General features: G+C 47.5%; 1 protein-coding gene across 5 annotated transcripts in view; it reads left to right on the top strand.

Annotated features, from left to right (window-relative positions):
- Nucleotides 1–13,743, top strand: part of LGALS8 (galectin 8) — a 39,173-nt gene that overhangs the window by 23,238 nt on the left and 2,192 nt on the right. For 2 of the 5 annotated variants that reach the window (XM_032883107.1, XM_032883108.1), the window contains exons 3-10: nt 6,788–6,876; nt 7,798–8,008; nt 9,471–9,590; nt 10,269–10,325; nt 11,050–11,076; nt 11,203–11,325; nt 11,803–11,891; nt 12,623–12,788. In XM_032883107.1, the coding sequence (XP_032738998.1) occupies nt 6,788–6,876; nt 7,798–8,008; nt 9,471–9,590; nt 10,269–10,325; nt 11,050–11,076; nt 11,203–11,325; nt 11,803–11,891; nt 12,623–12,788 (882 nt within the window). The remainder of the gene's footprint in view (nt 1–6,787; nt 6,877–7,797; nt 8,009–9,470; nt 9,591–10,268; nt 10,326–11,049; nt 11,077–11,202; nt 11,326–11,802; nt 11,892–12,622; nt 12,789–13,743) is intronic. The other 3 variants (XM_032883109.1, XM_032883110.1, XM_032883111.1) reach the window with 3 other exon arrangements.

The following is a 13,743-nucleotide window of genomic DNA, read 5'->3' as shown; positions in this document are numbered from 1 at the left end:
TTGTACAGTATCTTAATAGATTGACTTAAAATCTCTAAATTACTTGGCAGCCTCTATTTCTTCTACCCGTTGTTTTGAACATTGGAAGGGCAGCTAGCTGCAGATGGGAGGAGAGCTTAAGCAGTGTGCACACTCATGTGTTTGTTGACTTATCAGGAAGACACAGAAACTACTGCCTTTTAATTTTTCTTAATGTTCCTAAAGTTTCCATCCACATTGGCAGTAAATTCTATCCACATTGTCTTCTTAGAAAAAGCAAAGTGCACTGTTAACTGTTCTGTGTGCTTTCTCATACCTAATTCATTTCACTGATTGCTATTTATGCAGTTCTTAATCTGTGACCTAGTGTGAGCTGGTTAAGATGCTCTTTAGCAGTGACTCACACTGGTGGTTAACATTCATTCCACCTGGTTCCAAAACACCCTTCCAGTCTCCTTGGGAACCTCGCTTCCACATTTATCCTTCTCTCCTTCATATTCTGAGTAGCCCCCTTTCTGCCTTACCACTGAATCTTAAAACACAAAAGAGTAAAATCTTTTTTTTTAATGTTTTTTTTTTTTTAAGATTTTATTTATTTATTTGACAGAGATCACAAGTAGGCAGAGAGGCAGGCTCCCTGCTGAGCAGAGAGCCCGATGCGGGACTCAATCCCAGGACCCTGAAATCATGACCTGAGGCTTAACCCACTGAGCCACCCAGGCCCCCCAGAAGAGTAAAATCTTAACCTCCATGGTCTCGTCCAGCCCCATGTCCTTCTTGTTCTCCCCTTGCAGACTAGTGTCCTGAGACAGCATCCGTTCTGCAGTCTTCATTCCCTCACCACAGCTCTGCCCTCTGATTTTTTTTTTTTAACTCTTTCTTTAAAAAAAATTTCCTCTTTGTCTTTACTAGTCATGTCTTTTCCATTTTGTCTTTACTGATCACTGTTAGACCTTCTGAGTATGTACACAGTATGTGAGCAGTTCTGGCCTTTTACCCAATGCTTTTAGATGCTCTGCCGGCCTTTCAGGACTGAGGAGTTTATAACTAAAGTCATGTCTTCCTCCCCGAATCAGCTTCCCTTTTGCGGGTTTCCATTTCTTTCCATGCCTTTCTGCTGTTTAATTATGCCTCCTCCCATGCCGCCAAGCCCTGAATAGTTTGAGGATAATCTGTGTTCCAAATTTAATTTCATTTATTTATGTCAAACCCAGTGGCTTTTCCTTTTTTTATTATTATTTTTAAAATCCAATGACAGTATGTATAAATCACTTTTAAAAATTCAAACTGTATTTAAGGGTTACATTAAGCCATACATTTTCCTTCTGCCCTGGTGCTCGGTTCCCCTCCCTGAAGGCAACCATATTTACCGGTTTTTTGTATATCTTTTCTGAGAGTACACGTGAATATCCCAGAGTGTGTTGTATCACTTTTGTTGATCCTGTTTCTTCACTACAGACCTCGTTTTGTGGTGCTTCTCGCAAAGTGAGGGTCTGTGGCAGGCCCAGTCGGGCCTCTCAGCACCATTTTCCCAACAGCGTTTGCTCTCTTCGTGTCTGTGTCACAGGTTGGAAATTCTTGGAACACTTCAGACTTTTTCATTATTATCATTTCAATTCTAGTAATCAGTGATTACAACCTGCTGAAAGCTCAGATGATGGTTTGCATTTTGTAGCAGTATTTTTATTTTTTAAAGGTTTTTTTTTTTTTTAAGATTGTATTTATTTGACAGAGAGATCACAAGTAGGCAGAGAGGCAGAGAGAGGGGGAAGCAGGCTCCCCGCCGAGCAGAGGGCCTGATGCAGGGCTCGATCCCAGGACCCTGAGATCATGACCTGAGCCGAAGGCAGAGGCTTTAACCCACTGAGCCACCCAGGTGCCCCCATAGCAGTATTTTTAAATTAAAAAAAGTACTTTTTGTTTTAGGTGTAGTGCCATTGCACACTTAATAGACTGTGGTTTCACGTAAATAGAACTGCTTCCTGCACTGGGAAACCAAACAGCATATCTGAAGAGCTTTACTGCCCTCTGCACTCCACTGAAGTGGCCCGGAATCCGAGCCCGCAGTCTCTCCGAGTGTGCCTGCATAGACACTGCTCTGTGTGCTGCTTTCCCCAGTGAATGCGTTTCGGGGAGTTCAGTACATACACGTGGCACTGCCTCGCTTATCTTCCTGGCTGCACGACTGGCCCGTGGTGTGGGTGTACTGTCGCTTATTCGGCCCGTTTCCTTTAAAGGACTGTTGGCTTTTGTGATTCAGTGCTGTGTGGTACAGCCTGGTGTATGCCTGAATTTTACAGTCTGTGAAAGTGGAATCACTGGATCAAAGGGCATGATAGCCACTTCGTTATCTTTTTAAAAAATCTTCCTTATTTTTCCATGTTAAGGATTTTGACAGCCTTCCCATGTGGAAATTGACCTCCTTGATGTGTCTAGCTGACCGGGCCTTCTCTCCTTTCTCTTCCCGTCCCCCGCATCGAGGTCCCTGACGCACACACCCAGGCGTGATGACTCACTGGCACAGAGTCCTGCTCATGGCTGTGATTTATTACAGTGAAACGATACAGAGCCATGTCACTAAGGGAAAGGCACCTGGGGCGAAGTCCAGGGGAAACCAGGTGCCGGGTTCCGCAGGCCCTCCCCCAGTGGGCTCCCCTGGACCCACTGAAACCCCCCAGCAACAAGCTGTGACAGTGCATGTGAAATGCCGCCCGCCAGGGAAGCTTGCACATGGCTTGCAGTTTAAGTACAGGAGACCACCCTTAGCCGTCTGGGTGGTGGGTGCACTCCCTAGATCCAAGTTCCTAGACCCCAGCCAAGGGCCAACCTCGTCAGGAGGCCTTGCAGCGCTGGCGGTCTGTTTGTGAACTCCCTTCTGCATAGTCCCTCAGTTTACAAACCATTTTATAAACCTTTGCCCCAGCTTTTCCATTCTCTTAGGTTCCATGCCTTGATACCTTGAGTAACCCTCTCTTCTTGGACTCAGAGCATGAGTCCTGGCCTCTCGCATCCCGTGTGGCCCTGTATCCACTATTCCTTTCGGTGTATGTGCTCTTAGCTGTTCTCCCAACCCGTCACACCAGACTTGTTCAAAATGATACGCCTCTTCTTCTGAAATTGGTTTCCTCCTCAGTTTTACCATGTTAGATGGTGGCCCTCTGTAGATCGTTCCCTTGGAAGTAGTTCTTGTGTGTGTCTCTTCCTCCCCACGTCTCCCCATGTCTGCTGCCATCAACCTGGCTTGTCCTTGTCTCCGGCTCCCTAAAGTAGCCACTCTCCCCGTGAATGCCCCATGCTCCACTGTGCTGTTCCCGACTGGACTGCTGTCCCCAAGCCCTGCTTTCATGATCTCATACTGCAGTCTGACCCTCTGTCTTGAACTCTCCCCCACCCCCATTTAATTTTTTCAAAGATTTTATTTTTCAAAGTAGAGAGCTAGCACAAGCAGGGGAAGCAATGGGCAGAGAGAACAGCGGGCTCTTTGCTGAGCAAGGAACCTGATGCAGGACTCCATCTCAGGACCCTGGGATCATGACCTGAGCCGAAGGCAGACATTCAACCAAGCCACCCAGGCATTCTGTACTGCCCCCTTACTGCTTATGTCTGCCAGATCTGTTTCGTCTTTTCCTGCCTCTCTGCTTTTGTAGATGGACGTGTCTTCCTGAACTGGCTTTCCCCTCCTAACTGCCCAGCTCACATCACACCTCCTTAGAAACTGTATTTGGGCAACCTGGAATGGTTTCTGGAGCACCAATTTGGCCTCTTCTGCCCTATATTTGAAGGTGTTGAGCTTCGAGCTTGCAGCTGTAAGCACAGGAACCAGTCTGAGCCGAAAAGGCATTATTCACTGACACCCAATAGTTCTGAGAATCTCTAGCAGGACTGAAGAACCACACTTGGCAACTACAGAATCACAGACGACACCCCAGGTCGTGCTGTATGACTGTTAACCCTCCTCCCCCAAGATGGTCCCCTTGCACTGGCAACCCCACCTGGACCAGCTGTGCCTCTGACCCCAGGGAGCGCTGCCGCCCACCGGCCGAACCAGCACTCTGATTCTGGCTTCTGCCCTGGTTCTAACTTCCTGTCTGGGAGGTCTGGCAGTCCCAAGGAACGGGGATTCGTTCCATGCCCTTGCCCTTTCCTGCAGTCTGGATGAGGTTGAGGGAGGATCTTCCAGATACGGGACAAGACTGTGATTCTGAACAGCCAGAGTATCCCATTTCCACGGGGCTCTTCTCCCCAGCTGTGTTATAAGCTCCTCCTGGACAGGACTCACGCACTTCTTTTAGCTGCAGCAGCCGCCTAGGAGAGGCCTTTGTGGGTAGCAGACATCACGGAAGTAATCCTACAACAGGCAGAGCAGGATGAGACAGCTAGGACGCTCCGGCAGGTAACACTAAACCCAAGTATGGCTTCAGCTTACGGTATTGTCTCCAGTGTGATCAGAACTGGCTTTTAATTTTTCTACATAAATTATTCATGAAACATCCGAAGCCTGACATTTGCCTGCAAAACAATACCCTTTTCCCTTTCTGCAGAGTTCTGAGTTCAGGGAGTGGGCTGCAGAGCCTTTTGTGTCACTCACATGGTCCCAGTCACCTGAGAATGACTGACACCGTGGAGGGCGCTTTCCTATGTAGAAAGCGCTCATGCAGACAGCTGAAACAGCAGATGGCGAAGGTGTTCAGCGCTGTTGTTTCTCAGACTGGAACAATTTATTAACAGTTGGGGAGAACTTATTAGCGGTGATGGGAATAGATTACTGGTCTCAGAAAGTTTCCAAACCTAAAGTTAAATATATAATAAAAACTTGTTATAAAAATATAAATGCTTATCATAGAGATCTGCAAAATATAAAACTACATGAAGAAAATTAAGATCCCATTCCTTAAGAAAACTATTGTTAACGTTCTTGGTTCCTTTCATTACAGTGGTTTTTTTTTTTTTTTTTTAATGTTTATCATTAACTTAGTTAAGATCATACTGTGTCTAGTTCTACAGGCTCTTTTCTCACTAATATTTATATCCCTACCTTTCTGCATCATTCTGCATAAATACAGTTGAAATGTATATAAAATTCGAAGTCACGAAGACTGTTCAGTTGATTAAGAGATTCACCCTGCGAAGGGTGCTGCTGGCTGTTCCTGGAATTGGCCGTGGCCCAGATCAGTGTGGACGTGTAATTCCTTCCGTATCCTCTCCAGGCAAAACCCAGCAACTCTGGTGTGTGGCAGTAGCCTCCTTCTGGGCGTGTGTTGTGTTTTCTGGTGTGATGGGCTCTGTTCCTCCCACCCACCTTGCTCTCAGCAGTTGTCACGACACTGGGTGACAGCTGGCTTCAATCATTTCCTGCTGTGCTCAGCCATCGCTCAGCTCACTGGTCAAGGCCGCAGCATGCTCGTTGAGCTGCCGCCGCTCAGCTGCCACTCCGCTGCATATGTGTGGCTTGCCGGAACCCAGTTTCTGGGCTGACGAGCACTCACTCCTCACCATGTAACCACTGATCATCTCCTGACCCCAGTTGTGGGCACCTGAAGGTGCCGACTGAGGCCTGCCCTGCGCAGCTTAAAATTGAGGCAGCGTCTCATGTGCTGTGAGGGGTCCTAGGAGAGGGGTTAAGTCTGTTGGCCCATGGAGTCTGAAAAAAGCTTCATGGAGGAGATGGCCCTTGAGCTGAGATTTTCTGTTTAGGAGCAACCAATCTACAACTACTTTTTTTTTTTTTTTTTTTAAAGATTTTATTTATTTATTTATTTGACACAGAGAGAGATCACAAGTAGGCAGAGAAGCAGGCAGAGAGAGGGGGGGAAGCAGGCTCCCCGCCGAGCAGAGAGCCTGATGTGGGGGCTCGAACCCAAGACCCTGGGACCATGACCTGAGCCGAAGGCAGAGGCCCAACCCACTGAGCCACCCAGGTGCCCCTCTACAGCTACTTTTATGTGTCCTCTCATTTTAGGTCTTATTTCTTGATGATCAGGGCTACCTTGGATAGACTTTAGCATTTTTATCATAACTGGAGTGAGCTTGGTGTAGAGCATGATGGCATCTGGCCTGCTTGTCTTGCTCAGATGTCCCTGAATGGAAGGGGCGATGGTCGTGATGCAGGAGACACAGCCAGTGGGTGGGGAGGATGGTGGAGTCGGCTCTGGGGAAAGGGACAGACAAGATCTGATAGTGTGTCCCAACCCAGGCAGAAAGGCTGAGTTCTGTGATAAGGGGGCAGGCAGAGACCTGGATACTGTGTTACAACCTAAGTCTGCAGACTGGACCAGGCCAGGCCAGGCGGGTGCTAGGCCTTGAGAGACCATAGGCACCCTAAGATCACGTGGTTCTGATTCCCAGCAAGGGTCTGGAATCCTGGCAGGGAAGATTAGACACTCGGATCCCAGGTGTGGAGAAGGGCTATGTTTGGAGCCCCCTCCCCAGGCAGTGAATGTTGCTGCCTCCATCAACATGGGCTTGGGGCCTTGCATGGTCTCGGTCCCACGTTTGGATCATTAGTGGAACTTTAGGGGAAACAGAGGGGGAGGGGGAGAGGACTTCCAGCAAGTTGTTTCTTCTGTTAGCAGAATTATCCTATTAAGTAGACATTTTATTTCACAAAACCCCCAGCCAAAGAAAAAGTTCTATGAACTTCCAGCTGTATCTTTCTCTGAAGTACTCCAAGATGTTTCAGATCCTGTCACTATCCTGTTTGAATAGTGACTTGGAAAATGCTATAAGATTCTGAGATTTACATGCATCCTTTCAAAATGTAGTCTTTGTTTTCTATAAACATCCACTTGTTAAAATTATTTTTTCCTAGGTAATCCCCTATGTTGGGACCATTCCTGGGCAGTTGGAGCCTGGAACTTTGATTGTAATACGTGGGCATGTTCCCTGTGATTCGGACAGGTAAAGCTATCATATTGGCTGAAAAAGGAACAAGACTGAACTTTTTGTGGGGAGACTGTTTTCGTACTTTGAGCCCTGGTTTTGCTTTCCTCGACGGCCCAGGTGCTGAGGAGATGGGAATAAGCGGCTGAGATAAAGTTCACTTGGATGTTTTGTTTTACTGCTGTAAAGTATTAGAGATCTAGTTAGCGATGGGAATCGTGGTCAGACCCCAGGGACAAGGTCGAGTTGCATGTAACATTACCACAGCATTGCTTATGATCTGTTCCGGGTGAGTCGTCTGATGCTTGCTCTGGTACAAACTGGATGAGGCTGTCTTAAGTTCGAGCTGGGCCGCCTCTGAGGCCTGGATGACAGCGGTTTAAGTAAGAAGTGAAAGTCAAGTCTGAAGAAGATAGCCCACATGTTTCTAGGGAGTTCCGTAGAATCTAGAGAAGCAGGCCTCAACTCACGGTTCTGCTGTCCCTTGTGTTGGGTCCTTTTTCTCGTGGTTCGTGGCAGCTAGAAACCCAGCCCTCACACCATGTTTTGGGTGGCTGGGTGGGTGCCTGTGGGGTTTGGGGGGAGGGCGCAGGGGAGGGGAGTGGACAAAAGACAGATGCCAGCTGACTGGGGCCATTCTCAGGAGTCTTCCCTGAGCACCTGCACCTCAGCAGAGCCTCCGGCACCGGAGGCCACCTGCCTTCCAGGGAGGCTGGAAAATGTGGGCTCTTGCTCTGCATTGACATGGCCCCAGCCCCAGCTCAGGGCTCTGCACCGAGGAAGGAAAGGAAGATTCTGTAAGAAGGTATTTAGGCCACCTGGGTGAGTGAACAGCGGATCAGTCCTAGGTCTCTGAGGCTGGAGTTTTGGGCTTGCTGGGTTTCCCCCTGCAGCCTCCTTCTGGGCTCCCACGCGGCTCCTCGCTCCTTGCTCTCGCAGGTTCCAGGTTGATCTGCAGTGCGGGAGCAGCGTGAAGCCGCGTGCCGACGTGGCCTTTCATTTCAATCCGCGCTTCAAGTGGTCTGACTGCATCGTGTGCAATACTCTGAAAAATGAAAAATGGGGATGGGAAGAGATCACCTACGATGTGCCTTTCAAAAAAGAAAAATCTTTTGAAATTGTGATTATGGTGTTGAAAGATAAATTCCAGGTAGGTTTTGGAGAAAGAAGGTGGAATCCTCGTTAAGGACCATAAGCACCCAGGGCAGCTCTGCACATCCACGAACTCCTCCTTTGTTAATTTAACTCCGAGAAAAAGAGTGGCTCCATCCTTTGGCTCGAAAGCAGGGGCCCGGGGAGTACCTGAATGTGAGGTGGGGCACACCTGTGTCTGCCTCCGGTGTTTCACCCGGAATGTGTCCAGGGCAGCCAGACCTTTTTATTCGATCCTGTTTCTGCTAGCATGGCAGAGCTTAGATCCGAATCAGCACAGCATCCTCTAACTGGGATAGTAAACGGTGATCACCGTGACCCAGATGTGGGGGCATCTGGAACTCACAGATGGATAGGGAATCCGAGTTAAGTCCCGCCACAAGTTCTTTAGGATCATTAGATTTCAGACGCAGAGGAGTTCGTAGAAGTCCTACGCATAGTAAATACCAGCGTTGGCTTCAAGCGGTAAAGACCCTGCCCGTACTAGCATGTGGGGGTGAGGCAGAAGGTGGCCCTGGAGGCTTTGGACAGGGCGCACTGACCCGCAAGCCCCATGGAGCCTTGAACCTCCCAGACCTAGATCCGCTCGCCTTAGAGGGAAGATTCCCCATCTCTAGTGCGGGTCCTTTCTGTCCTTCGGGATATGCTCCCAAGACACCGCTCCTGAATCGCCCAGTCGCCATTTATCCCTCCCTTGCCTGGCTTTCTGAGCACTTGTGTCTACAGCATTCTCTAAAACCCTCCTTCCTGTACTGCGGTGCCGCCTTCTGGGTTTATTTTACCCACTAGTGGGATTTTAAGCTTCTGGAGGTTGGGGAATCGTGCATGTGGCCTGTGTTCTCCCGACATCCCGTCTGGGAGGGAGGGCCGCGGAGTCAAGTGGAGTGGGTCCCTGTTGGCAGGCCCGGTGCTGCAGGACGCTCAGGAGTGACTTTCTGGTCTCCTCCCAACAGCAGCCCTTGCCTTGAGGGTGAGCCTTTTCCCACTTACGGTAGGAATTAAAGCTGAACTGAGTAGCTGGCCCATGTGTGTTCATTCAGCAGATAGAAGATTTACTGAGCGCCTGTGGTGTGCAGGGTGGTCTTCCTTAGAGTGTGGTCCTCTAGGACAGCAGGCAGGGTGGAAGGCTTGCAGGACGAGGGGATCAGGTGACTCTGAAGCCCAGTGTCTCATGTACATGCATGGGGACACATATGCGTATGCACATCTGTATTCATAAATGCATAATTTGTCAGTGGGCGGGGAGTTCCATGGTTGTTCCTCAGAGGAAGTTCAGAAACACTGCTAATATTATGGATGCTTCCAGTCAGTTTGGTCAGACATAGAATGTGCAGACCTGTGAGAGAAGATACTAAACCCAAGCAAACATGATTTAAATTTGGATGCATTAGTAAATGTATTAATTTTTTTTGTTCTGTTTTTTTTTCCGGGGTGCTGGGCTGTCTTCTCTGTCCATGTAGGTGGCTGTAAATGGGAAACACATACTGCTCTATGCCCACAGGATTAGCCCAGGGAAAGTAGACACTCTGGGCATTTATGGCAAAGTGAATGTCCACTCAGTTGGTTATAGCTTCAGCTCGGTGAGTACCCTTCCACCGCTGGGCTCTTCTTCGCTGATGTCTTCTGATGAAACGGTAGGAAATATCTTTAGTGTCTTCTGTTAAGGTAAAAATTCTGTAAATGTTTCCGTCATTAGTGTATTAATTTCTTGGAAGTGAATCTTTCAGACTGGTAATTTGCTATGTCCAGGCCAGGGCTTCAGTGTCTATAGGATCTCAAATCTTGTATGGCTCTAACAACAACAAAACCCAAAACCCAAAACAGTGACTACAAAACAAAACAAAAACCCTTTTTAACAGGGGCAAATTCCTTGACACAGGAATACAATGGAGGATTTGTCAAAGATCAGTTCCTAGAAGTAGAAAGTCTGAGTCAAAGGTATTTGCATTTTAAGTTACAACTGATAGCAGCTGGAGGGCTGGCGAGCTCACCCTCCAGAAAGCTTTCCAGGAACGTTACAGTCTCGGCCGCGTTGCCCGCTCGCTCACATTCTTCTTGATGCTCATTCTTAGTCTCTGTAATGCTTGCCAGTCTGATTGGGGGGTGGGGGAGGACCCTTACGTTACGTTAAGTACATTTTTGGATTGTAATTTTCAAGCATATTTTCATGTTTAGTACTATTAATAATTGTTTTTGATATGTCAGGGAGGGTTGTATTTAGAATTCTGATGGATGTTAAAAATTAATCTTATCTTCAGGATTTCAGAAGTACCCAAGCATCTACTCTGGAACTGACAGAGATAAGTAAAGAAAATGTAAATATTACATCTTTTAATGAACTACCAGTTTGAAAATGTTCTTTTAGTTGCCATGTAAATCAGGTGGTAGGCTGAGTTTTTAAAAATTATGTTTTTAATGTGAAAAATTATTTTTAATATTAATAGGCTTGAAGTAAGCATTTGAAAATTAAGGCATTTCCTTCTGTCCCAGGCCCTGTTAGTTGTGCAGATGCTTGAGCTCTCAGTGCATCTGCCCACTAGCTGCCATTCTTACATAAAACAAAACAAAAAAACCCCTCTCACTTGTAACTGTTGAGGAGAACTGTCACAGTATTTATAAATACTGAACACAGTGCATTGGCACATGAACTCCCACATGTATCTTTTCGCTGGTAGGAACAAGTACAGTCTTTGTTATTAATGGACAAAGGGATGCCTTATGGTCTCGGAACCTGTGACCTAATAGATGGAATACAGTAGCTCAGCATCTTGGGAGCACCTTGGAAAGAACAAGTAAAATATGTCTGAGGTTCACACGTAGTCCTACAAAAAAGTTATTTATGCCAGAGGATACAGGCTTCCGATGACCAGGGCCATGAGGCTGTAGCCCCAGCCTGAGCAGCCTGTCGCTCACAGCTCCACAGCGCACCATCAGGAAGCGCCGGCTCTGGCTGTTAAAAGCAATAGGCTCTGACTGATCATGTTAGAAAATGCATTTTTCCCTTTCAAATGTCTTCACTTTGACTTTCTCTTCCAATAGGTGCTGAAGTCCGACACGCCACATTTTGTAAGTATTTCTGCCCAGGTTATAACAGGGAACATTTTGTAAAATCGCCCAGGACATGAATAGTTTAAACCTTAGAAGACAGCTTCATTCCTTCCCCACCTTACTGCAGAACTCTTTCCCCAACAGCCTAGTAATAGAGGAGACATTTCTAAAATCGTACCCAGAACTGTCTACACCAAGAGCAAAGGTTCGACTGCCCATCACACTTTGACTTGCGCCAAAATACTACCTACCGGCTGTTTGTCAAAGGTTTGAAGAACCAGAAATTTTCTTAATTTTGTATAACCGATTAAGTTTGAATTAGCTGGTGATGTATAACTTCTGCCCTCAGTAGAAGCCCAGAGCAGCCACTCTGCCTTTCTGTGCGGACCCCGGACAGAGGAGAGTCAGCGGGGCATCGAGTCTCTGGGCTGAGTGTGTGTTTCTGTAATGCTCCCACCTGGGCCGCTTCCCTCAGGCAGAACGTGGAGCACGGCTGCAGGCCCCGAGTGTAGGCGGCTTTCTCAGAGTGTGTGACTCACACAAGGGATTTCAAGCCCCGCTTCACATTTATTCATTTCCTCCTCTGAGACGCTTTCCTTGAGTGTTGGCTGTGAGCCAGGCGGTGCTGACCGCTGGGGCTTACAGGGGCAAGTCCTTTACCCATGGCCCCGTATCTTCGGACAGTTTTCTCCCATGAGGTCGCTTTCTGCAGGCCTTCTAGTGCTCACTGTGGTTTCTCTTCAGACTCTGCCGTTCACTGCGAGGCTGAACTCTTCAATGGGCCCTGGACGAACCGTCTTCATTAAAGGAGAAGTGAATAAAACTGCCAAAGGGTCAGTACCAGTTACCAGGACGAGGCGAACACTTTCCACGCACGTCTCTTCCTGCCTTCTTCCCCTAACAGTCTTGGGAGACGGGCGCGGGCCTAGTGTCCTGATCCTCACCAGAAAGGGGAGGCTGCCAGCAAGACTGCTAACGAGCTGGTGGCAGAATCAGGGACTGAAGGCCGGTGTTTTGAGATAGGCTTTTTGTGGCCACACCGCAGGGTGGCATTTTTGTCTGGGAAGCCCACCCGTGCCTTGAAGACTTGAGGGCAGCCAGGAGGTCCGCTGACTTGTTAGGGCCCCTTATGTCATGTGACTTGGTAGAATTTCTGAAGAACCTTTTCCAGAGACATTCAAAAGCTTGAAATCCCCTATTTCCTAGAAAGCAATGAACTGAAGAACAGAACAGCTGTAAACGTTGACCGAGAACAGTACTCGAGAGGGCCGCAGCCTGAAGCAAGCCTTTGGTTACTTGCTCTAACCCTTCAGTTGCTTCCCACCCAGATCTGTGGCTTCAACTCTAATGTCCAAGTTTTTTAGGTTTTTATTTTGCAGAGAGCATATTTACATCAGTGGAATGCTAACTCCGAATTTAAAACTCTACCTTCATCCGCATCCCTAGGTCTGTGTGTGCACACGTTTTGTGTAGTTGTGAAGAGAGCTCAGTTCTGCTTGTTAAGGGAAGAGTTCTAGGAAGAGCACTGCTGACTACCGGTTAATTTTCTTTATTCTCTCAAAAGCTTTAATGTTAACCTCGTATCGGGAAAATCAAAGGATATTGCTCTTCACTTGAACCCACGCCTCAATATTAAAGCATTCGTAAGAAACTCTTTTCTTCACGAGGCCTGGGGAGAAGAAGAGAGAAATATTACCTGTTTCCCATTTAGTCCTGGGATGTACTTTGAGGTAAGATTACATCATGGGACAGGGCAAAGAATCCTGGGAGGAGGGATAGGATAAATGGTCTTTTAAAAATCAAGTCCATGTGGAGATTGCATTTGGCTTTTATTTGGAGACTGTGCATATAAATGGCATTCAAAATACAGTCAGTATTTTGGTTGGCATAAATGGCACAGCAAGTAGAACAGCACACTGTTTGCATTGGAATTATTACTGTGTGGTGCTGTATTTGTAGGAATTTTAACAGGAACCTTGTGCCTCAAGACCGATTTAGGCTAATGCTAAGTGAACCTAAGGACACAGGAGCCATGAAATTGTCTGCTCTGTCACCTGCCATCTTGGTTATATGTAGCTTTAGGTGGCAGTCCTTTCTTCCAGGTTAGTCCTGTTCACGTATATTCAAGGAAAAAGAGGTTTAGACCCTTAGAACTTAAAGACATACAGTCCTGAGTCCCCCATGTGTGTGAATATTATGGTCAAGCAGCCTTTCCCAAAATCTTCTGGATGCTGAGCGGATGAGACGTGGATGCTGGGTGGCTGGCTAGGTCCGCTCACCAGCTTAGGTGAAGTGCTGCCTTACATGGTCATTCAGGGTCCCGGATTTAGGTCATGCTTCTACATCCTACAAACGGTCACCTGCTCTGGACCATTACACGGAGTTCTTAAGGACTCCTCAAAAGTAGCTGTTAACAGCAGGAACGTCAAGGCTGAATAGAAGACGGCAGTCAGACATTCGGATGTATTCGTAAGTTCCGGTACATGCTGTGACCAATGTGAAGTAGTTGTAGGAGGTTCCCTGGAAGGTGTGGATATGGGTTTGAAATTCAGAAGGATGTAGGAGGGTGAAGTGAAAGGTGGCTTTTCCACATTGAGGGGATGATTTGAACAAGATGGGGAGGGGAGAGTATAGCACAGGGGTTTTCTTGGCTTGGCAGGAGTCCAGGTATAAAAGGTAACGGGG

This window comes from Lontra canadensis, unplaced genomic scaffold, assembly GCF_010015895.1.
Source record: "Lontra canadensis isolate GAN:19392208 unplaced genomic scaffold, GSC_riverotter_1.0 scaffold85, whole genome shotgun sequence".
NCBI lineage: Eukaryota > Metazoa > Chordata > Mammalia > Carnivora > Mustelidae > Lontra > Lontra canadensis.
Note: the sequence above shows the minus strand (reverse complement) of the source record. Positions and strands in the feature narration are given on the sequence as shown.